Genomic DNA, 25,281 nt, shown 5'->3' with positions numbered 1-25,281 from the left:
CCCTTGTCCTATCACTATATACCCTTGTAAAAAGTCCCTCTCCAGCTTTCCTGTAGGACCCATTCAGATACTGGAAGGCCACTGTAAGGTCTCCCCGGAGCCTTCTCTTCTCCAGGCTGAACAGCCCCACCTCTCTTGGCCTGTCCTCACAGCAGAGGTGTTCCACCCCTCAGATCATCTTTGTAGTCCTCTTCTGGACCTGCTCCAACAGGTCCATGTCCTTCTTGTGCTGAAAACTCCAAAGATAATTTGGAGCTGGTTTCCACTCTTCTGCCAGCCCAGAAGGCCGTGCATCACCAGTCAGGTCTACCAGCCCCACACATGCCTCACAGGGCATCTCAGGTGCTACTTGGCACCTATGTTGTATCCCACATTGTGTGTTCTGTCCTCAGCAGGCTCTTACACGTGGCTTATTTCATTAAAAAATATGAAGTGCTTTATTTTGGTGGAAAAAATTTCAGTCTGTATTTTTAAGGGCAACTTTGCACTTACGTGGAGGGTTTGATAGTCAGCTGTTTTGCTTTGGCTTGTTCAGGGCTTGGCGTTCTTCTTGCATGAGTCACGCGCTGAAGCAAAGCTGCTTTTTTTCCTTGATATTTGCACTTGGTTCCCTTTGGTGCCATCATGTGCTACATGAGCTTATCAGCAGGAAGGAGGAGTCCAAAACTGTGTGGAGAATGATACTGATAGTGGGAAATGAGCTGAAACAGGGCTTTTTACAGTCTCTGGTTCATAGATGATTCGAGGCTGTGTCAGAACAAACCTGACCGATACAGTTTTCTCAGCATGGCGGTTGTTGTACCCCAAAATACAGTAGGGTGAAAGAAAGTTGGGAAGGTGATGAGTTTAGCTCTCTGCAGGCTGCCTTGTGCTGTTAACTGTCTCTGCCCTCTCCTTGGCAAACACTTTCTGAGCGGAGCTGGCCTGGAGAAGACAAGCTCTTTTGACAGCATGTATTTACACATCCAACTTTGCGTGCATTTTCTTGTCATCCTCGCCTGTAAGCCTTCAAATGCAGTGAAATCTCTTTTTCTTCTGCTGTTCTGTCGCTTTCCTACTGTGCTTTACTGTAGACAGGAGGCTCTACTCCATCATGGAGAGCCTCCCCTTCCCCGGCTGATGAGGGGTGGTTGTTAGCGTCTTTTCTTAGGATTTAGGCAAATCTGTTTCTGTGTTTTTCTGCTGCATCCCTCTGCTGAATGTCTGTGGTCAAAAACATCTCTATTGCTTGTTCCTCTCCAGTCCATGTTACTTTTCATCCTGTTGCCTTGTTACATGCAATTCCAGTGATTCCTTGCCTGCCTGTATCTTTGTGCCTACTGAGGAGCATCCCTTGCTTTAAAAACTTCTTATTTTTGGATGACTTTTATTTGGGGAGGGGCAAAGTTGAAATAAAGTTTGTTAAGGTGCTCACCCTACCTCCTGACTTAGGGAGGTTTGTTTGTTGTTGGTTTTAAAAGTACAGACAGAAAGTCCTACTGTTAACGGCAGATTGTTGTGATGTTAAGGACCGCTTGAAATAATTAAGGGATGAACTGTGTTCTCCATCAGCGATGGGTCTTGGCAAAGGTGAATGAATTGGAAAATTTAACATGCTTTTTTTTTTTTTTCCTTTGCCAATGTGTTTAGTGTCCCAATCCATGTTCAATGGAGGTTTTTCAGCAAAGTGACTTTAATTTGGAAGGAAAATTGGCACACAGCCGTTGCTGACTCCAGGCTGTGATTCACGATGGGTGGCCACAGGACCCAGTGCAATCCTGAGTATCTTTCTGCATTTTCTCATTGTATCTTTGCTACTTGGTTTTACTTTATCTCACAGCATGGCCATTGTTTGGAAGCCTTTTGTAGTCTTGTGTGAAGATACATAGTTGGGGTAACCATAGAAGCACAATAGGGAGAACAAGGAATAGAAATGTCAAAAGGACTCCTGTCAGCAGAGGCTGGTGATGTGTACAAGCTGTCCCTCCTTGCCTCTTCATGAGCTAGATGGTTTGTGTAAAGAGGGGAAGGCAATGAGCACTTGTTTGGATGCAGTATTCCTAAGTTGTTTTGCATGAATGCATAAGTAAATGTGGCTAGTGTGGGGGTTTGACCTTTCTTTGAGGTTATTCTTCAGGAAAGAAAAGGACTAATGATTCCGTAGTTAGGTGATGGTTATGTAGCAGTTGGCTCCATGCCCACATTCCAGCTAGTCACTGCTTGGGACTGTGCTGAACTATTTTCTTCTCTTTATATCCCTGAAATATTTGCAGAAACCTGTATTTCTCACCTTTGTTGTGTGGGTTTGTGGCTTCCTCTTTCTATCTTTTCAAAGGTGGCCTTTGCTTCCAGGACATTCTGGGGATGCCCCAAGCCACCCTTCCAAGACTCATCATCTTCAGCTAGTGGTTGACCTGGGCTGCCCATGTTCACTGTTTTTTGAACATGTTCCATTTTGCCTTCCTGAGTGTTGACCTCTCACTGGAAAGAAACTTGGAAACTGCTACATGGCATCTCATTGGTTTTCTTCTAGTTCCCACTTAAAAAAACCCCAATACCAAAAAACCCAAGCAGAACAGTCCCCCCAGTCTTCTTCCTGAGACATTAGGCTTTGGAGGCTGCTGTCCATCATGTGGCCAATGTGATAGTTTTTTTAATTCTCTCCTCTCTACAGCCATCTGTTGACTTGATTTACACCGTGCTTAACAAACTTCTGTTGGCTCCCATGGTCTTGATAGGATACCTGAAACAAAGATACCAAGTTGTTTTCTGTTTCTTGACAAATCACTCCCAAAGGTAGAAGCAGATTCTGGAATTTCCCACTGTGTACTATGTCTTTGCACTAGACCATGCTGTTCTCATTTAGCCTTCTGCAGGATTTATTTATAATACGACCAGTGAACATTGGTGCAGATGAGAATTTAGGCTGATGTATATTCTGATCATGTGCGTTGAATAGCAGTGTTTCTACTTTAGGAATTGGTACATAGGAAACGAGCGATATTGGGTTATGGGGGAGCAGGATCATGGGTTTTAAGGAATATATTACTAGATTAATTCACACGTCTCATTTTACCCTGCATCTCCTTCCCCTATTGCACGTCTGTCAATGAAAATGTTCCTGTGGACTCAAAACTGATTTCCGTCATCAGATGTATTTTTCCTTATTCTGTTGAAATCCGATATAGATTTATAAATGCTATTTCTAATTTTGTTGAGCTGACCTAGTGTGTTGCAGTTGCCCTTTGTCCATTCGTGCATGTACATCTTTTATAATTAATAAGTCTACTCAACTTCACAGTAGCAAGCTAGACAACAGTTCCCTCTTCTCTGTGTTCCTCCTCCCTGTTTGGTTTTTTTTTTTTGTTTGTTTGGGTTTTTTTTACAGCAAGTAGACATTAATATTCATCTTTCATTACCAGTGAAAAGGCAGATGAAACCTGGGTTCTGAACTGACTGGAAATTTAATTTTGTTGTTCACTGAAATATGTAATACTTCTGTGTTTGTCTAGCATATGGATAGATTAAGATGGTTCTACATGCAAGGTTTACAAAAAGTAGACAACATGGCACAAAATAGCAAATAGAAGAAGCCGATGCAGGAAAAAAAAAGAAATAAACCACTTGGTGTATTAGAGGTGTATTAGGCACTGTTTCAGAGCATTTTTACTAGGGAAATTCAGGGTTGGAAGCTGTCTAGATCATGTTCTCCTGCAGGAGCTGGAAGAAGTGTTGCTTAACCATTATTTTAGCCTCCGTTTAAAAATAGGAAGGGTGACATCACATTTTGATCAAACTGAGCTAACAGTGGCCCGGCACTAAGCCATCTAGGCACTGCCATCCATGTAGCCTGGAATTGAACAGTAGAAAATATTACGTACAACTTAGTGGCAGTAGACTCCAAAACATCTTTGGTCTCCCAAAGGCAGTTTTCCTTCTTTTCTCTTGATCTAAATACCTCAGTATCAAGGAACCCTGATAGCTTCTGCAAGTGAAAAGATATTTTGGTCCTGAGGGCTGACCTTGCTAGTGCAATCACTTTGTCATTTATCACACCTGGCTGCTACTTTTGGGAACCAAACGCTTTCAGTGTGTGCTGCCTTGTGCTTTGAAGATGGAAGGCATCCATCTTTCCAGGGCACCTGTGATCCTTTTGATAGAAGACTTTTTCTAGCAGCCCTAAATAGCTGCTTTTGCTCTCAAGAAGTTTATACAGCTTAAACAGGGAGTCTAGAGAATCTGAGATTCCCAAGCTAAACAAAATATATCTAGTCCTTATTCTTGGCATTTGCCTAAGGCCAACCTGTCTCTGGTGCCACTTCGCAGGATTTGAAGGCTGTCTTCAGTTCTTTTGTGAGAAGACATGCAGTCAGGTCGATGTGGAAGAAAAGTCTGTGTATTGAAGTGGCAACTGGGACTGACATGAAAGGAGCACAACAGGCTTCCAGATTGCTTGTCTTACCTCTGTTCTTCGTTTCTGATATGCAGACATTTATATAACGTGAAATGTGTGCAGATGATTTGCAGGCATTAATTCCTTTCCATCTCTGTTTCTTATGATTTCCTTCTCCTGTGACAGTCCATCAGATCTTAAGTCCTCTTGTGTCAATAGGAGGTCTTAGATGGAGCCTTCATGAACTTGGTGGGGATGGAGGTGCCTTGTGGTGAACAAGAAAGGGTCTGGTGTACCTGATGGGTGATGTTAGCTGCAAATCTTGGGAATGACTGACTGATGAAAGAAGGGGTTAGGCAAAAACTCTTTGTGTTGGGTTGCATGGTGTTGCTGAGCTGGTGGAAAAACAAGTTTAAGTGAAGGTTGTGATCAAGTGCATTGAGGCCAGCCAGGGCTCTTAGTGTCATTCCAACTAGAAGCACAGCAAACCAACTCTCTATTTGTGGCTCAGTATATATCTCCATAAAATGTCATGGATATCTTGTCTCGCTATCTCTGACTTCGCAACCTATCCTGATAGTATCTGTTCTGAAGACAAACTGCTCTGGTCTCAGAGATATCTACGATGGCAGCTATACCGCAGGGAAGAAGAACTAAATCTGTTAGAAAGTGATCAGATGCTTTGCTGAAATAAGGCATTGAAAAGGAAGAATGCAAAAAGAGAATTTTCCTCATTCTTTCTTAGCAAATCTCCAGAATAGCAGAAGCAGCTTGTTTCTGAGATAATCTGTGCTGGTTTTACTTTGCACCTACTCCACGGTGCCTTAAGGCTGTAGGCGTTGGCTTCTCTCTGTAGTACACTTAAGCTGGAGGAGGGTAGACAAGAACGTGCTACAGTATGTTGAATCAGGTTGTTTACAGTCACAAGTGACGTTGTGCCTGTCAAGTATTACATATGTGTCTCTAGAAGTTTCTGGAAGCCAATTCAGTTTGTACAAATTCTGATTATAGATATAATGTCCTAGGGTTTTTTTTGTTGTCGTTGTTGTTGTCGCCATATTTTGTGCCGTGTCAACCTAGGCTAGGCAGTGTGGTCCTCAGGCCATGGGGACAGAGATGACTTCACCCTCCAAGGACCTTCAATCATCATTAAAACTTAATTGGAAAGCAAAGTGGGAGGAAGCGTGTGTATTGCTGCATCCCTGGCCCCGCTGCATGCAGAGCATCGCTCCTGGACCGGTCTCCTGCCACTCACTTTTTCAGCTCCTGAGCGTTGCTTCCTCGCCTTGCCTGCTCAAAGCCACCTGAGAACACAACGTTAATATTACAAACATCACAAAAGATCCAGAGGAGCATAAATTACCTCAAAGGCATAGTCTGAAAAAGAAGAAAGCCATCCCCTACAGCTATTCTGATTGACCTCTGACAGTTGCGTTACAGATCTCAGAGAGCACTCGGGGATTTGTGCAATTACACCAACTCAATGTTAAAACCATTGATTAAAAACAATAAAATAAAAATGTGCTTCCACAGCAGAGCTTGTTCATAAATTCAGAGTCTCTGAGAAAGAGGAAAGGGGCATTTTTGCAGGTGAACAGCATAAAGATTTATTGAGTTTTGTTTTTAATAATTGAGAAAATCCCTGAGAAGAGAACTTAAAAACCAGCACGTCTGTGACACAAGTGACAGAGTCAAGTCTGGGGAAAAAACTGTTAGAGGGGATTTGGAAAAGCAGCACACTTTGCAAATATGCCCTTTCATCTCATGGCTTCAAAAAACTTCCATATTAATCAAGTTAATCCTGCAAAAAGGAGGGCTCTGTATCTGTCTATCCATTTTACAGGCAAGGAAATCAAGGTAGATGTATGGAAAACAAATAAATATTGAGTATTCTCGCTTCTTGTGATTTGTGTGCTGGTAAACAAGTCTCCTAGTTAGAAATGAAAGGGGGTCAATCTGTTTAGTTCATCTGAAGGAAGGTTAAGAGGCAATAGAGATCAAACAGCAAAGTTCAGGAGGTGAGAAGATGCAGCTCTCCTAACAGTGGTTGGGGCTGATCCTTCATTAACTGGAGCCTTGGAGAGGCTCTTATGGAAAGAGGTGACCTGGTCTGACCAGAGGCTGAAGGGGTTGACGCGTAAAGATGATTTGTGTGAAATGATCTGCTTCTCTTTATGAAGAAGGTCAGGCTGGTTGGTACAAGGATTTTTTTCTGGGTTAAAAACCTTGGAAAAATGTATCTCTAGTTGGTCATAAAGAAATGGAGGTGTCGTCATCGCTAATCACTTCTGAAACCTCCAGTGAAGGCACTTCTCCCTCAGCAAGGTGGTGGTAGGGCTGGGAACAGAGTACAGGAGTGCTGTTGCTCTCGCCACCCCCTGCATTCATTAGTGGCAGGTAATTATTATCCAAACACTCTCTGATTCTATTTTTCTGGAGCTGAACAGTAAACAGCTGCCATTCACCAGGCAGGAGAAATCCTGGTGAGGAGCCTAGCAGCACCGACAGCTCACTGTGAAATTCAGGACAAGGAATTCACCTGGATGCCTGGTCTTGGCTTCAGCTGTCTGTTAGCCTGCCAGAAGGTCCCACTAAATCTGCAGCCAAGTTCCTAATGAGAAACTCATTTTAATGAGGATTCTGGAGGTCCTCCCTATGATGTGATGGACCTGTCCTGAAAAGAGTGAATACTCAGCCTGGGATGCATGCAAATGCAAGACTCTCAATTATTTGTGAGTCTGGAAGTCCTATGTCTGCAACCTCTTTTGCAATAGGTCACATTGCCTGTTTGACCCCTTCCTTCCATCCCGTAAACAGCCACCACCTGCGCTTTGATGATGTGGCTGGTTAGATACCAAGGAGGGACTCCAGTCTGTGGATGTCAAATGCCAGAGGTTTCCCAGAGAGGTTGTGTAGTCTCCATCCTCAGAGATATTTAAAAGCCAGCTGCACAAAATCCTGGGCAGCCTGCTCTAGATGATCCTGCTTTGAGCAGGGGAGGTTGGCCTAGATGGTCTCCTCAACCATTCTGTGATGTTGGTGCATTTCTCCAGCTTGTCTAGGTCCCTCTGGGTGGCAGCATGACCATCTGGTGTATCAGCCACTCCTCTGAGCTTGGTGTCATCAGCAAACTTGCTAAGGATACACATCATCCAGGTCATCAATGAAGGTGTTAAACAGTACTGGACCCAGTATTTGCCCCTGACCAGCGTTGGCCAGTCTTATCATGCCCAGATGTAGGAAGACCGTACCCATGTTTCCTATTCCCAGAGGTGCTCTATCCTTCCCCATAGGCTCTCCCAATCTCTCACTTCATCTTTCCTGCTTTGGTTTAGAGCTATTCCCTTGTCTTGGCCAATAAAAATGAAGAGAATGTTTTCCTCCCTCTCTTTTTGCAGCAGCTTTGCATGGATTTGAAGGCTCAAGTTTTCCCATCAGTCTTCCCTTCTATAGGCAAAACAACCCCATTTAATCAGTCTTTCCTAGCAGGTCATGTTTTCTTGACCTGTTGTCATTCTCCAAGTTCCCTCTAGACTCTCTTCAGTCTCTGGCAAAATCTTTGCTGGAGCTTGTTGCCTACAGCTGAGGACTCCGCAGTGTGAGGTCAAGCAAAAGGTTTACTTCACCTGTCTGGAAGATTGTAATCCTATTTATACATCCCACGATGATGTCTGCCACTTTTATAGGAAATGTCATTGTGCATTCATGTTCAGCTTGCAGCCTATGGCATCCCTCCATCCTTTTCCGCAGTGCACTGGCCAGTTGTTCCCCTTCCTCTGTGCACTTGTTTGCTGCTTCTAAATTCAGGTGCCTGCAGTTGTCCTGAATTATGCAGCATCTTATTTTCTTTGTCAAACCTCACTTCTGGTTTGTTAGGATTGTTCTGAATGCTGAAGCTCTCACCTAACCTCCCTGATTGGTGTCATCTGTGCATTTAATGAGGCTCATCCCTGTTCCATCACCCAGCTCATGGCTCAAAATACAAATGGACAGAGCAGAGCTTGTAGAATCATAGAATCGTGTAGGTTGGAAGGGACCTTTTGGATCATTGAGTCCAACCTAATGCTGCCAAAACCACCACTAAACCATGTTCCTCAGCGACACGTCTAGCTGTCTTTTAAATACCTCCAGGGATGGTGATTCAACCACTTCCCTGGGCAGCCTGTTCCAATGTTTGACAACCCTTTTGGGGAAGAAATTTTTCTTAATATCCATCCTAAACCTCCCCTGAGGCTATTTCCTCTTGTCCTTGTGCCTTGACACCACGCAGTTTCTTCTTTCCTTATGACAACAGTTCCACTGGGAACATTTTTCTAATTAAAAAAAAAAAAAAATCACCTGCTTCTCCAATCCATTTCTTCTGCCATGCAAGGAACCCTCTAATAGCGTAAAGCTGTAATATCTGCTGGTTTTCTGCTAACTCCACACTCTGCTAACTTGTTGCATAAAGAAGTTAACATTGGTTTGATATGACTTGTTGCCAGATGCATACTGGCTGTTACTCTGCCTTTTACCATCAGATACTTTCAGTGAATTTATTCCGGTGTTTTTGCAGGAGGTGCAAATGAAGCTGATGGCTTTGTAATTTTCTTATTCTTCCTTTCTCTACCCGTCTAGTAAATAAGTATAGTAAGAGTCCTCCAGTCTGCTGAAGGGGCCATTAATTGCTATCAAGCTGCTTCAGCCGTCACAGGAAGAAAATCACAGAATCCCAGAACCACTGAGGTGGGAAGGAACCTCTGGAAGTCATCTTGTCCAACCCCCCTCCTCAGAGAAGAGTCACCCAGAGTTGGTGGTTCAGGCCCATGTTCAGTCAGATCTTGAATATCTCCAAGGATGGGGACTCCACAACCTCCCTGCAAAACCCGTGCCGGTGTTTGACCACCCTCACCATAAAAAAAAAAAAAAGAAGCACCACCCAAATTTTTCCTTTCAATGTGGAATTTCCTGTATTTCAATTCATCCCCGTTGCCACTTGTCCTCCACTGGGCACCACTGAGAAGCATCTGGCTCTATTGTGTTTACGTCCTCCTGTCAGATATTTATACACATTAATAACCCCCCCCCCAAGCCTTCTCTTCTCTAGGCTGAGCAGTCACAGCTACCTCATCCTCTCCTCATATATCTGACGCTCCCCCCTTAATCGCCTTCATGGCCCTTCTCTGGATTCTCTCTAGTATGTCCACATCTGTCCTCCTTTTCCGTTTCTTTCCAGGAGTTTGATGTCTTTCTCAGTCAAACTCAACTTTCAAAATGTCTAACTTGCCTAAAGTTCTCTCTAACCTATTCCTTCCACGCTGAAATCTTACCTTTCGTTCTTCCTAATAATTATGCTGGCCATCTGAATGTCCCTCTAAATGGAGACTGATGTCTATAGGGGAACTCTTTGAATAATTTTGCCTGCTTGGTTTTGCCTGCCAGTATCTTTCCCGGTCCAAGATACACGGACTAGCCCCTTCCTTGAGATTCTACTATTACATTCACTGCATGATTGATCCTACAGGATATGCAAAACAAGAAGTAGTTGCATGTCATTAAAATACAAATTCATGCCTCTGGCATGAACGGTCCTTTTAGTTTGGCTTGGGTATGGTTGTTCTTTGTATTTTAGGTGATGAGGATAAAGCTGTGCTGAAATATTTGTCTTTTTTCTTTTTTCTTCCTTCCTTTTTTTTTCCCTCCCTGTATCTAGTATGTTAAGCAATGCTCGTTGCAATTTGTACAAACTGCCTTCACAGTAAATAGGACAAGTGTCCCTGAGGAGCAGTAGACAAAAGACTTGGGAGGTACCATGGGGATGGGGAGGGAAGTGCTTTGCCAATCAAATTAGAGGTATTTAGGCCTACTCTTAAATTTTCCTGTAAATATATTACTGTGGGGTAGGGGCGTGTTCCTGGAGCTGTGTGAATAAGGGATATTTCAATGGCTTCGTAGGATGGGGTGGGAGGTGGTTGTTTCTAAAATGGTTAGTTAAACAACCAAAATATTTCATTTTCAGTTTGTTCTTTTATTTTTTTTTCTCCCTTACAGGGAGAAAAAATTTTAAAATGGAAGCGTGCTTTGAAATTGATAAATCAACATGAAACATTTGGAGGGCTTTAAAAGCCTTCCCTCCCTTTCCTGTTTCACACCACTCTGTTGGGGAAAAAATAGATGCATTCACTATTTGCCAAAGAAACACTTGCCCAGTTGTAATCAAGTAATTTTACAACATGGTGTAGACTTTCACTCCATATTTGTTTTCTGTGGCCTTGGGAAGTTGTGGCAGAAAATGCTTCCACTTGCTTATCTCTAAAAAGAAAGGATGGGTGAGGATTGACCTCTCTACAGAGGCAGTTTTCAAGCTTTTTCATTCCCCTACTTCCCTGCTTCCTGCAATCTTAATCTGTATCCACACTGGGAGATAAAGAAAATAAGATAACTCGTTATCCCTACCCAGAGATTTTCCTGCAACTGTCCTTTATGTCCCCTTGTTTTCCCAGGTAAGGGTCTTCCTAGATCTTGGGTTGCATTTTGCAGTGGAGGTTGTGTTACTGTGGTAGTTATGGGCTAACCTGAGACCTGGGAGAGGCAAGATTTGTTCCCAAGTCCATTTCAGACTCCCCAGGTGAATCTTCATCTGTTCCTTGTGGTGTTTAGTGATTGTGAAGAAGCACTTCCATCGAGACATCATAGATTGTATATATTTGTGGTGCTCATACTTTTTCATGCTTGACATGATCAGTTGTTGTGTTGTTGAGTGTCTTGGAAATCCTTGGTTTGCAGATGGCTTCTTTTAACTTTCCAACTTGTTCACTTCATTTTCTGTGTCCTTGATGCACACACAAATCCAGGCACTCATCCTCTCTTTGGCTGCTTGGGTTATTGCAGGTTGGCTGCCATAGGTTTGGACTGAAGGCTGTTTTCCAAAAATGAAGGATTTATGGCCTAGGGGCACCTGCAGCCTCAGACGCCAATTATGTGTGTATGTGGTACACTGAGGCTGGGTGGGGAAGCTGTACTCTGGATTTTCTCAATTTTTAACAGCTTTATCTCACATCCCTTGCTCTCTCAAGGCAGTTGCACTTTCATCCTCTTTTACGTGTCTGGCCCAATTAAGGGAGGAGGGTGAGTGATTTCCTTTAGAGTTTCTGTGTGGCGAATCTCAGCAGTAATCTTTTCCTTGGTTTTGAAACTTTGAAAGAAAAAAAGGAGAATGAAGTACAAGAGGTACTTGAGACCATTAGACTGTTCCCAGTACAGTCCAGAACTGGGAATTTCTGGTGCTTTGTTCTCCACAGAAGACAAACCAAAGGAATAGTTGCAAGTAGGACAGACTGAGAAAGTTGGGGTTGTTCAGTCTGGAGAAAAGAAGGCTCCGAGGAGACCTTATAGTGGCCTACCAGTATCTTAAGGGGGCCTACAAGAAAGCTGGTGAAGGACTTTTTAGGATGTCAGGTAATGGTAGGACTAGAGGGAATGGATTAAAACTAGAGATGGGACAATTCAGATTGGACATTAGGAAGAAGTTCTTCACCATGAGGGTGGTGAGACACTGGAACAGGTTGCCCAGAGAGGTGGTGGAAGCCCCATCCCTGGAAGTTTTTAAGGCCAGGCTGGATGGGGCTCTGAGCAACCTGATCTAGTGGGAGGTGTCCGTGCCCATGGCAGGGGGGTTGGAACTAGGTGATCTTTAAGGTCCCTTCCAACCCTAACAATTCTGTGATTCTATGATTCTAAGTAGACCAGAATGTCAGTGAACCTCAAAAGCGACTTCAGCTTTCTGCTGAGGCATCTATCAATGCATACATTAGGACATCATGTGGCATGTGGCCATGTATCAAGAAGCTCTTACAAACTGGAGGCCATTCCTAGCTTTTTGCACATCAGAGGGAAAGTGGGCAGTCCAGGCCATGTGCAGCTTGAGTATGCAATCCCTGGATGGAGCGTTGCATCTCATGTAATCCAGCCTTACACATCAACATCTTTCTTAGTACAAGAAAGAGGTAGACCTGTTGGAATGGGTCCAGGGGAGGCCAGAAAAATGATCAGAGGGCTGGAGCACCTCTGCTCTGAGGACAGGCTGAGGGACTTGGGGTTGTTCAGCCTGGAGAAGAGAAGGTTCTGGGGATACCTTATTGTGGCCTTTCAGTACTTAAAGGAGTCTTATGAGACAGATTGGGACAAACATTTTATCAGGACCTGTTGTGATAGGACAAGGGGTAATGATTTTAAACTAAAAGAGGGGAGATTCAGACTTAGATATAAGGAAGAAATTTTTTACAGTGAGGATGGTGAAACACTGGCCCAGGTTGCCCAGAGAGGTGGTTGATGCCCCATTCCTGGAAACATTCCAGGTCAGGTTGGACGGGGCTCTGAGTAACCTTATCTAGTTGAAGATGTCTCTGCTCATTGCAGGGATGTTGGACTAGATGACCTTTAGAGGTCCCTTACAACCCAAACCATTCTATGATCCTGCCATTGCACTGAAGGGATTGCACATGCTCGTTGGTTTGTTATCCCAGTTTTTTTGGTTGTCTGTCATTTAACTAGTGACATTTATAAGACAGAGCAACTCCCTATATGGAGGGCTGGTGGTATTCCCAGTCATCTCCCTCTACGCTGCTCTTGTGAGACCCCACCTGGAGTACTGCCTCCAGCTCTGGAACCCTCGGCACAGAAGGACATGGACCTGTTGTGAGTGTGTCCAGAGGAGTGCTACAAAGATGATCAGAGGGCTGGAGCACCTCTGCTATGAGGACAGGCTGAGAGAGTTGGGGTTGTTCAGCCTGGAGAAGAGAAGACTCCGGGGAGACCTTATAGTGGCCTTCCAGTACCTGAAGGGGGCCTACAAGAACACTGGGGAGGGGCTGTTTGAAAGGGTATGTAGCAATAGGACGAGGGCAGTGGTTTTAAACTAGAACAGGGTAGGTTTAGATTAGACATTAGGAAGAAGTTCTTTACAATGAGGGTGGTGAGACACTGGCACAGGTTGCCCAGAGAGATAGTGGAGGCTCCATCCGTGGAGATATTCAAAGCCAGGCTTGATGAGGGTCTGAGCAACCTGAGCTAGTTAAAGTTGCCCCTTCTTACTGCAGTGGGGTTGGACTAGATGACCTTTCAAGGTCCCTTCCAACCCAACACATTCTATGATTCTGTGATTCTATGAAATCACATCAATGTGTCCACTCCACTGGACTCTCCCATGCTGCTATACTGCTGCCTCACTGCTGGATGAAGGGCTAACCAGCAGGCAACATTGTCTTCTGTCTTTTTCGGGGAATAAGTCTCTATCCTCCGTCTCCAGATTTTCTCTCTTTGGGGCATTTTTTCATAGTCTTGGTGTAAGGAACCAGCAGCAGGGTTTGGTCCTGTATCATGTCCCAACTGATGTATCACCTTTATTTCTTCTCTTCCTGTGCCGTCATCATCTCCATGACTTAGAATTGAACTATGTTTAATATCAAAGTCCTGGGACCCTGCCAATGTTCTGGAGGGTATCTGGGGCCCATTGTGAGACAGCGCCTTTGGATGGGGAGGTGGAAGGGGGAAGAAGTAGTCTTTCTCTGACAGTGCTGCATTGATTTCATTCTGCTTCTACTACCTTAGGCCTTCAGCTTTTTTTTTTTTTTTTTGAAAACCAGCAAGGAAAAATAACCCTGGCTCCAATATTTATACTAGAGGCCCAGGAGCTTATAATATAGCAGTAAACTGTCTCTTTTGAGAGCTCATCAAGACTGCAGTATGATGGATAGACTGCTAGCCAGCTGCGGAGTGGTAATGTTCCAGAAGACAGCATTACCTTTTTTTGATCGAGTGCCTACTCTTTGCCTACCAGCTCAGGATCTCAAAGCACTTTGTGAACAGCAAGGAATTAAAAGTCTTGCCGTGGCTGAAACAGATAAATGATTGCCCTTTATCACCGGAGAAAATAAGGCACAGGGAGGACAAATGACTTGTTTGCCCCCAAAATCAGCTGTAGTCCAGGAGACCTGGATTTTAGTGCTTTTATTTTTCACAGGTGGGCACCCTGAAGTTTGGAGATAGTCCTGTATTTTTTCATTTACCTTTTTCTTTTCCTTTTTTTTTTTTTTTTTAGAATACTGGGGTTTAACTAACTTTTAACAGTGTTGTATCGGTCTTTTTCTCAGTTTTCTTAGGTTTGAAGTCTAATCCTGCATCCATTGCCATCTAGAAAATGTCTTATGGATCCATTGATGGTAGTGGCTTTGGGAGTAGGAATCCATTTGGAGGCCCTTCGAGACAAGGCTATCAACCTCTCGGTAAGGTATTGATCCCTTGCTGTCATTTATTCTACCTGAGTCCCTGGGGACTGAAGTTTTACTTGCTCATGTTCGGTGTGGCTGATATATAAGTATCACACTCTCTCCAGAGGTAATTTCTGATAGTGATTTTTAAAGGTGAAACCCAAACTTTTGTGGAATTCGGTTTGTATGATGAGGCACCACATCTTACCGTGCTCAGGTCTTGAGGCTGCAACGTGGAACAGAAGCGCTGATGAGGAGTTTGGAGGTATTTTGGGTGACCAGGAGAAGAAATGCAGAATATTCTCTAGACCTGCTTATGTCTTTCCTCATCTCTCCAGCATCTTTACAAGAAGTTTGTCTGAATAGGTGTCCTGTGGTGGTCTGTAGGTGCACTGATGATGGGAGTAGATGGGAAGATGGGCAAAAGGCTGCAGGCTGTGCTTCCACAGAGGGTAACGTAACTGCCTTCTGTGGAGGCTGCTTGAATCTGGGAAATGTGCTTGGGTGTGACAACAGGGTCAAAAACTTGCTCAGGAAACGCTCAAACCATAAACAGAGTCTTGCAAATGGCTGTGGATTCTATTTTTGTGGCATGTTTTTAAACAAAGACCAGATGTGCTTTCCTTACGTGTTTTCCCCCTTTCCCCAAAGGACTCTAGAAACCCTAACATAGAAAGAGAAATGAAACCATCCTGATGTCAACCTCTGTGTCTGAAATGGTCCCAAATTTGCAAGTCAAAGCTGCGCTTCATACAAGCTAGTTCATAATGTATCTGTCATAATGCGGAGCGTGGCTAATGATTATAACCTCCTGCTTTTGTGTGTTGAAGGTGTTGACTCCATGGTGTCCCCTTCTTGACACCAGCAAGTTGTAGGAGGCATCCTTTGCCAGAAGAATGGTGGGTAACGCAACGGTTGGACCTATTGACACAGGGCTGGCTCATGCTGGAGGTAGAAAGTAGGTCTCATCCTGACCACTGGTAAGCTGCTGTTCGAGAGGCCAGCCCACATGGGCACGGGCAGATAAGACCACATCTCCCACTGCCCAGATGTGCACCAGATCTCAGTCCAGATGGGTGGTTAGTGTAGGGCCTGATGTGGGTTAATCTACTCTGGCTTTCAGCAAGCCTTGCTAGATGGAGCATAATCTTGCATTTAATTTTGGTCCTGGATCTGGCTTGCACTACAGGGTGAGGCTGCAATGACTACCGTGTAGACACAAATGGGGGTTCTGACCTCTGCAGAAGTCTTGAGGGATCTTGCAACATGGCAAAGGGCTGCATTATCACTTTGCACTGGCGAAGAACATCACCCCTCTCTTCAATTGCCTTTGATTTTGGCAGGGCTGTTCATTAAGGCAGCCTGACTTGAGTTTTCAAGGTCTGAGGGCTGTTCTTTGGGAAACGTTACTTTGTTTTGCAAATAGCTGTTCCCCCTGGAAGGAAATCTAAAAGAAGCATAGAGGTTTCTCTTGGTTTTCTGTTTTCTTATGAGTTTGGGTGTAATTATGATTTTTTTTTTCTTTGAACAGGGAAAAGGTACTGAAGTGAGTGCGAGTTGTCTGTTCAGTTGTAGTAGTGATTTTTAGGCTATTCTACAAGGCAAAATTAAAGGCATAAAAGCAAGGAAGAATGGGATACTTGGGCACAATGAAAGAACTATAGAGAAAGAGAATTGAAATGTGGGTTAGAAAAATGATGAAACTCAGTGCATTGTAGTTTAGGTTAAAAAAACATGAATACTTATTGTGCTGTATGAAAGGACCACTATTTTTAATGCAAATACACAGAATAATTTAAGACACTTGCAATCTCTAAATATTTGAGGAGATACCTCATTGTACCCAGCTTGCCCATCATTTGGTGGTTTCTGATGTGACGCTGAAGCCACTCTCAGTGGATTGCAAAAAGCAGCTGATGTAGAAACATCAGCTTTCTCAAGACAGCCATGGTCGGTCAGCTGCCCGGCCGGAGCCTGTTAACATGTTGGCTTATGTCTTGGAGTTGAGTGTTGGCTTCCCCTCCATGCATGCACACATCATCTCACATGGCATTGACATCTCCAAGGTCCTCCAGGGTTGTTTTTTCCCGCAAGCCAAAATTGGTTGTGGATATGCTAAATACCGAGTTGGTTCCTTGGCTAGGTGCCCCTGTGGAAAGGATCGCAAGATTGCATTGGCCAAGGGCAACTTGGGGAAACTTTTCTTCTTTTTTTTGTGTCTCAATCAGAGATGCGACATCTGAACCTGCATAGCTCCTCGTGGCCCTTCGCCATGGGAGAATAACACATGCCAATGTCTTTTGCTGTAGTATCCCCAGATATTGTTATTAATTGTCAGGAGAGGGTAATGCAACACTAATTGTCTGCCTCCTGCTTCTGAAAGATGGATGAAAAATACCCACATGTATGTATGGAACAAAAATACCCACAGTATTAGATCATGGTATGCCTGTAACAAAAGAGCATGGACTTCCTGCCAGCGTACATATGTCTGCTTGCAGGGGAAGGCAGGCATGTTCTGCATGTGCTCCAAAACCCTTTTTGTTTTTATATTGAATAAATGAATAAAAACAGGTACCAGCATCCCTGCAGATAGCTAATGTCCGACAGTAGCATGTGGTCCAGTGGTAATATTCAGGCATCCAAAAGAACCCCCTGAGATTATGCAACAATAAAGGTGATGGGGATGGCACTGCTTAATAGCCTTTCTGTAACAAGTTGGCATGGAAGTCAAATACAAAGAACAAGCAGATTTCGACAGCCCCAGCTCACACAAGGAGCTGGAAGCTTGTCACAGCAAGTGATCATAGAATAGAATCATAGAATCATAGAATCTTCATGGTTGGAAAGGACCTTTGAGATCATCGAGTCCACCCAAAAAACCTACAATCTCTGCCACTAGAGCATGCCCTGAAGTGCCACATCTACACGTTTCTTAAATACCTCTAGGGATGGTGACTCAACCACCTCACTGGGCAGGCTGTTCCAGTGCCTGACCACTCTTTCAGTAAAGTCATTCTTCCTAATATCTAATCTAAACCTCCCCTGCCACAACTTCAGACCATTTCCTCTGGTCCTGTCATTATTCACCTGGGAGAAGAGGCCAACACCCACCTCTCTCCAACCTCCCTTCAGGTAGTTGTAGAGGGCAATGAGGTCTCCCCTCAGCCTCCTCTTCTCCAAGCTAAACATGCCCAGCTCCCTCAGCCTCTCCTCATATGCCCTGGTCTCCAGAGCCCTCACCAGCCTGGTAGCTCTCCTCTGGACACGCTCCAGCACTTCCATGTCCCTCTTGTACAGAGGGGCCCAGACCTGAACACAGTACTCGAGGTGAGGCCTCACCAGTGCAGAGTACAGAGGCACCATCACTTCCCTGCTCCTGCTGGCCACGCTATTCCTGATACAAGCCAGAATGCTATTGGCCTTCTTGGCCACCTGGGCACACTGCTGGCTCGTGTTAAGCTGGCCATCCACCAACACTCTCAGGTCCTTTTCTGCCGGGCAGCTTTCCAGCCACTCTTCCCCAAGCCTGTAGCGTTGCTTGGGGTTGTTGTGACCAAAATGCAGGACCCGGCATTTGGCCTTATTAAACCTCATGCAGTTGGCCTTGGCCCATCAATCCAGCCTGTCCAGGTCCCTCTGGAGAGCCTTCCTACCCTCAAGCAGATCAACACTCCCTCCTAGTTTGGTGTCATCTGCAAACTTACTGAGGGTGCACTCAATCCCCTCATCCACATCATCGATAAAGATATTAAAGAAAACTGGCCCCAAAACTGAGCCCTGAGGGACACCACTGGTGACTGGCTGCCAAGAGGATTTCACCCCATTAATCACAACTCTCTGGGGACGGCCATCCAGCCAGTTTTTAACCCAGTGAAGAGTACACTTGTCTATGCCATGTTTCGCCAGCTTCTCCAGGAGAATGCTATGGGGGACGGTATCAAAGGCCTTCCCAAAGTCCAGATAGACAACATCCACAGCCTTCCCCACATCCAGAAGGTGGGTCACGTGGTCATAGAAAGAGATCAGGTTGGTTAAGCAGGACCTCCCCTTCTTAAACCCATGTTGGCTGGCCCTGATCCCTTGGCTGCCCTGCACTTGCCGTGAGAGCTCACTCAAGATGATCCTCCCCACGATCTTTCCAGCTACCGAGGTCAGGCTGACAGGCCTGTAGTTCCCCGGATCCTCCTTCTGACCCTTCTTGTAGATGGGTGTCACATTAGCCACCCTCCAGTCATCTGGCACCTGCCCTGTTGACCAGGATTGTTGATAAATGATGGAGAGAGGCTTGGTGAGCTCTCCCACCAGCTCCCTGAGTACTCTTGGGTGAATCCCATCCAGCCCCATAGACTTATGTGCATCTAGGTGCAGAAGCAGATCATCGACTACTTCTTCCTGGATTATGGGTGGGTTGTTCTGCTCTCCATCCTTATCTTCCAGCTCAGGAGGCTGAGCACCCTGGGGATAGCTGGTCTGACTATTGAAGACGGAGGCAAAGAAGGCATTAAGTATCTCAGCCTCCTCCTCGTCCTTGGTTGCAACTTTCCCCCCTGCATCCAGTAAGGGATGGAGGTTCTCCCTGGCTCTCTTTTTGTTGATATATTTATAAAAGCTTTTTTTGTTGTCCTTAATGTTAGTGGCCAAGTTGAGCTCCAGCTGGGCTTTGCCTTCCTAATTTTATCTCTGTATAACCTAACGAGATCTCTGTACTCCTCCTGAGTTGCTTGTCCCTTCTTCCGAAGGTGGTAAACCCTCCTTTTATTCCTAAATCTCATCAGAAGTCCAGACTGGCCATTTTCCCCACCCTTTAGACTTGTGACACCTGGGGACATCCTGCTCCTGGGCCTTTAAGATTTCCTTCTTGAAGAGCATCCAGCCTTCCTGGACCCCTTTGCCCTTCAGGACTGTCTCCCAAGGGACTCTCTCAACCAGTGTCCTGAACGAGCCAAAGTCCGCCCTCTGGAAGTCCAAGGTGGAGGTTTTGCTAACCCCCCTCCTTACATCGCTACGAATTGAAAACTTGACCATTTCGTGATCACTAAACCCAAGATGACTTCTGACCACCACATCTCCCACTAGTCCTTCTCTGTTTGTGAGCAGTAGGTCTAGCAAGGCACCTCCCCGGTAGGCTCACCTACCAGTTGTGTCAGGAAGTTATCTTCCATGCACGTGTCATACAGTGGGATGGGAAAAAAAAGAAGTGCTGGGGACTTAGTTTTTGAAATCTTTAATTTCACAAAAGAGAGCAAAGAAAAGGGGGCTCAAGTTTTGTTGTTTTTGTCTTTTTTTTTTTAATAAAAGGGGATACTACCAAGAGGGTGTCCTCTGTCCTAATACCGTTCAATACCTCCCTGCTCAATCTGAATGCACTCCCTAAACTGGGAAAGATTAATTACTTTAAGGTGCTTCCCTTGGCCCTGAGCTAATGTGATGATGGATGGATTTACAGCCCATCATGGGGTCCTTGCTGACCAGCCTAATTAGAGAGATCCAAAGGCTCCATTTGCAGCACTTTGGGGAGGAATCCCAGGGGCAGTTTTTTGGGGGAATTTGGTTTGCCTGGGACTCCTGGGTGTTAGACGACTCTGGTTCAAACTCTGCTTTTGATGGTGTTGATGGATATCCGGGATTTCTTGAGAAAAAAAAGGAAGTATACTTTTTTTTTTTTTTTCTGTATCGGAAGTTGTTGGGAGAAGTAAGAGGTCACTCTTAGAAAAACTCAACTATTCTTTAGCCTTAACCGGGGAGCACCCTAAGGTGTATCACAAGGAAGACCACCAAGATTACTTGGAGTATAGAAGTTCTGGGGGTTGACAGTGTTGTCCCACAACCACTGAAGAACAGTGAGGAGTGGCAAGTGGAGGTGTAAGCCATGTCCCTGCTTTGCAGTTGTGAGCTATGACCTCCTCCAGCAGCATCCAACCATTCTGCTCCCAAAAATCTGTGTAAAACCAAGTCTTCCCCTGTTTCCTTGTAGGAGTTTCTCTGTGCTTCAGCTGTGAGTTGGTGTAACATGGAGAAGTTGAAAAGTAGGTAGTAGAAGGTTGTTGGGTTTTTTTTTTTTTTTTTTTTTTTAACCTGAGGTGTGAAAAAGATTGAAGTGACTTCAAAAGAATTTTTTTAAGTAATATGACATGTCTAAAATAAACAAAGACTACGCACTGTACAGCAGTAAACCCTGAATTCTTACAATTTTGATGTGTGCAAAGTTCACTCCCTACCATGTTCAACCTGTCTTCCCAAAGCCATATTTTTGTGGGGAAAATGAACAAAACCTGCCTTACACAGGGAGCCATAGAGGTCAGGGAATTCAAATAGCTTGAATTAAAATGCCACAAGCCAGGAAATTTTTAACGCTGCTTTTATTAACCTTACTGTGCCCTGGACATTAAATGCCAGATTTGAAATGGTGAGGGTAATTTCATATTCCAGAGGTGCAATGTTTCTAGGTGTGCTCAAGAGACCGTTGGGTCAGTGCTTAATTTTCCTGTGACTTCATCTAGGCTGTTTTTCCATCAGTGACTTGTGAAGGTATCATGCAGGACACTGGCCAGAGTTGTACTCATGATATATCCCACATGTGTCTTTCTCCTTGTCTGCCAGGTTGGTTACCTTGTGACAGAACAAAATTAGATTGGTCTGTGCAAGTTGTTCTTGGCAGTGTTTGCTGGGTATATATCAGCTAATTATCATTTTAATACTTAGAAATTGTTAAATGATTTGTTCTAACATTTTTCCAGGAATCAGGTCCATAATTTTCTTTGCCCTCCCCTCTCTACCACCTACCTGTTTCTGTGGTGCACCAACCAACTCTTGGGTGGAAACTCACGTGTAAAGTGCTGTCAGTGCTATCTCTGTGCTGTCTTAGCAGTTGGACCATCCTTCTGTCCTCTCCAATCCTATTTTGCTCTTTTCCTAGAAGTTTTGGAAAGTTATTTGTCCTTAAAAAAAACCACATCACAGGGTTCATTGCTGCCTCCAGGTTGGCAAAGTCGCGGAGCTCATGTACTGCATCATAGGGAGATATTCACACTGGTTATGACCCCTTTGGTGGGATGAGGATGGCAGGAGCTCTGATGGAGACCCAGGTCCAGTGGCTAAAGCTGGGGTAGATGTTCTGCAGACAAAACTCACTCAAAAGTTTGTGTACAAACCAGTGTTGTGGCCTGACCACCACGTGATCTCATTGCAGCTCCGGGTCTGATGGCAAGCCATGGAAAGGAATCCACTGCCAGCTTCGCATCTTGATGCTGCAAAGTGCTGAAGCACATAACAAACTCTTAAGTACACAAGGAGTCCTCCTGAGGTTAATTAACATTAAGCAGGTGGTTAATCCTTTTGCTGTATTGGGACCTGCATCCAGCTTTGGTTTTGCATTAACTTCTTAAATTACTTCCAACACTTGCAATGCTTTGTTAAAGGGAAACCGTTGGTCATTGCAGCATTGTCCAAAGGGTCTGGAAGCTGGTCTAGGTGTGGTTGTGGCAACTGTTCCTAACTGGAGCAATGAGGGACCCAACCATGTCCTTAAATGTCCTTAGTTAGAAAGAGTTAAAAGCAGTAAAAGTCAGCAAGAACAAAATCTTTGAATCTTTTAGGGAAATTCAAAGCTACTATGCAATATTAGGGGGCTCTTTTTCAAAAGTTAAAGCCTTTAAAACTCAAGGATTGGACTGTGTCTTCATCACATTCAGTAAAATAACCAAAGTGTGCGTTTGGGGCGGAGTCCCATCAAGTGTAGAATGGAAGGAAGGACTCATAGTGCGACTGTCTGTAGTATCTTTTATGTGCCACACGTAGATCAGTTCACAAATATTATTGTAAAGAAAGTGGTCTTGCCTCAATTTTATACATCAGTAAAAAAAAAAAAAAAGACTTGTCAAACATTGTGTAAAAAGTTTCTGAGAATGTTAATGATTGACTCTCCCTTCTAAGTCTTGGATCCTGTCATATTTTCTTGAATTTGTGGGGACACAGAAGTAGAGGATTTAAAACTAAATTAACAATTAACTAAATTGTTAATTGGCCTGAAATAAAGTCAAAGCCTAGATGCAAATAATATAAAAAATCATAATAAGATGATCTCTCCTACTAGACAACCCCAAAAGGCTTTTTGTAGCACGTACAGAGGTATTATTTAGTATAGTTTCTTTGCTATTTTGCAAGACTTCCAAACATTATAAATTTATTTCCTTAGTCCAGTTTCACTAAATTTAGAGGACATTCTCTGTTTTACATCTAGTTCTTAGAGATCTTAGCAGTGATTTAATGAATTAATAAACCTAAACATAAGAAAACATGTTAAAGAATAATGAACAACATGTTTTATAGCAAATGGAATTGCCAGGAGAATTAACTTTCATACACGAATTAACTTTGAAACTGTTTGTTTTGAAAACCTCTGCCCTATCCCTTCTGGCAATTTTCACATTATAACAAATGTTTTGCTATAATCTCAGTATTTCAGGAAAGTTAAGTGGTTATGCATTTATTTATATAACTAGCAAAACCAGAACACGCCATTGGAATAAATAATTGTTTTAATGAAGTACGTGAGGGTGAGTTGACAACTTCATAGCACTTTAAAAAAGAAACAAAAAACACCTAAACCAAACACCTCTTGGGTAAAGATAAACTCTTTTTTCTCTATCAATTTTATTTGCTAGTCTTGGTCATCCAAAGCTATTTTACTGTAAACATGTAAAAATCATGTCAGTGGTCCCAGTCTTGAACAGAAAAACAGAAAGCAAAGACGACGGTCTCTCCTTAGGCAGCGTTCAGATGGAAATGCATTTAAACATCTCATCGTCGCAGAATAGCTTGTTCCATTTTCCACTTGATTACGGTCAAATTAGAAGTAGTTTAAGAAGATCCTGTCCCTGCGATGTGCTCGTTGTATGAGTAGAGGTACCTTGACAGGGAAGGCAGAGCAGGATGGACGTACTGGTGGTTCCTTTAGTTTCCCAATGGGTGCCTGGGAACCCCAGACCTGAGGTTGCCCTCCTGGAATGACTTTCCAGGTGGATGTATTTCCCCGAAGGAGAAGACACTGTTTTCAGCTCTTGGAATTAATACGTCTCAATGCTCTTTGCTTCTGGCTGGTCACTGGTGGAGCCCATAACCAAAAGGCTTTTCCTTGTCTCAGATGGCAGAACAAATAAAAGTTAAGTTTTATTAAAAAAATTTAAACTTGGCTATCGCTTCATGGAAAGTTTGTATCAGTTCTTGTTTAAGCTATTCAGAAGTGTACAAGACAGCAATGCTCCTGAGATTTCTTTAATACTGGTTAGTTTTGTTTTTTGTATGTGCACATCAAGAAACCAAGTGAGGTTGAAATTAAATTCAGCTTGGACAATCCAAGGTAGGATGCAAAGATGTTAATGTGCAGTGAGTGATCAAGTCCATGCTCAGTCTCCTCTGCTATTGCTGTAGTAACCCCAGTAAATTTGAGAGTGGACATTACTGGGCATCAGAAGGAGAACTAGAATAATATCTGGTGTGGTTTTGCTTTGTCCCAAGCATTCCTCAGGTATGAATCAGAAGTTGGCACAGCTCAAGTTGTTAGCATGGGTGAGACTGTGCTGCAACACCCTGATCAACTGGGCTCCAGAGTTCAAGAAGGACAGAGAGTTACTGGAGAGAGTCCATCAGAGGGCTACAAAGATGATCAAGGGAATGGAGCATCTCTCCTATGAGGAAAGGCTGAGAGACCTGAGTCTGTTTAGCCTGGAGAAGAGAAGGTTGAGAGGGGATCTCATCAACACTGATCAACATCTAAAGGGTGGGTGTCAAGAGGATGGGGTCAACCTCTTCTCAGTGGTGCCCAGCGACAGGACAAGGGACAGTGGACACAAACTGGAACACAGGAAATTCCTTCTCAACATGAGGAGAAACTTCTTTACTTGGAGGCTACCAGAGCACTGGAACAGGCTGCCCAGAGAGTTGTGGAGTCTCCTTGTCTGGAGATCTTCCAAACTCACCTGGATGTGTTCCTGTCCAACCTGCTCTAGGTGACCCTGCTTTGGCAGGGGGTTGGACTCGATGATCTCCGAATGTCCCTTCCAACCCCTACAATTCTGTGATTTTCCCTGAATTTCTCTGTTAGACTTGGATGTTAATGGTTGGGATTCATGAGCAACTTTAGCGGCTGGTAATGGCAGTCCTACAGATGGTTGTAGTGGGGTGGAAGAAGCGGCTTGCATACGTTTTGGGGTGTGCAAATGATCCTATAGGTGTTTCTAAAACCAATTTCCCATTGCTTCCTGATCCCAAGCTGGAAAAGACAGGGTGAAGATGGAGGAATAAATCAAAGCCCTGCAGATTTGTACACCAGGGGTCAAATGGAATGAGCTTAGCCAGGAAAATAACGCAAAGTTGATTGCACTTGACGGCTCTCCTCCTGCTCACCTCTTGCACTGCTGAACCACAGCATGGTGGTGGGAAAGGCGAGCGGAAAGCTCACAGTCTCTTGCCTCTGCGGTGGCTGGAGGATGGCTCTGCCCTGTGCCATCACAGCGGCGTTTCATCTACTGCATTAAACTAGTTTTATCTTCGTTCGATGGATGAGGGATTTCCACTCTGTGGAAGGAGTCCTACTCACAAACCAAACCCATTGCCTGCTCGGTTTCCCTTGAGGATTAGATCCTAAAGTTTGAAGCTGGC

At 44.2% G+C, this 25,281-nt stretch overlaps 1 protein-coding gene across 8 annotated transcripts in view; it reads left to right on the top strand.

The window, feature by feature from the left end:
• Window positions 1-25,281, top strand: part of TSNARE1 (t-SNARE domain containing 1) — a 521,888-nt gene that overhangs the window by 111,007 nt on the left and 385,600 nt on the right. For 4 of the 8 annotated variants that reach the window (XM_074577946.1, XM_074577941.1, XM_074577943.1 and 1 more), the window contains one exon: window positions 14,503-14,634. In XM_074577946.1, the coding sequence (XP_074434047.1) occupies window positions 14,550-14,634 (85 nt within the window). In that variant the 5' untranslated portion in view covers window positions 14,503-14,549. The remainder of the gene's footprint in view (window positions 1-14,502; window positions 14,635-25,281) is intronic. The other 4 variants (XM_074577945.1, XM_074577942.1, XM_074577944.1 and 1 more) reach the window with 1 other exon arrangement.

This window comes from Larus michahellis, chromosome 2 (assembly GCF_964199755.1).
Source record: "Larus michahellis chromosome 2, bLarMic1.1, whole genome shotgun sequence".
NCBI classification, from domain to species: domain Eukaryota; kingdom Metazoa; phylum Chordata; class Aves; order Charadriiformes; family Laridae; genus Larus; species Larus michahellis.
The sequence above is the reverse complement of the archived record's forward strand: the minus strand, read 5'-3'. Positions and strand labels throughout refer to the sequence as shown.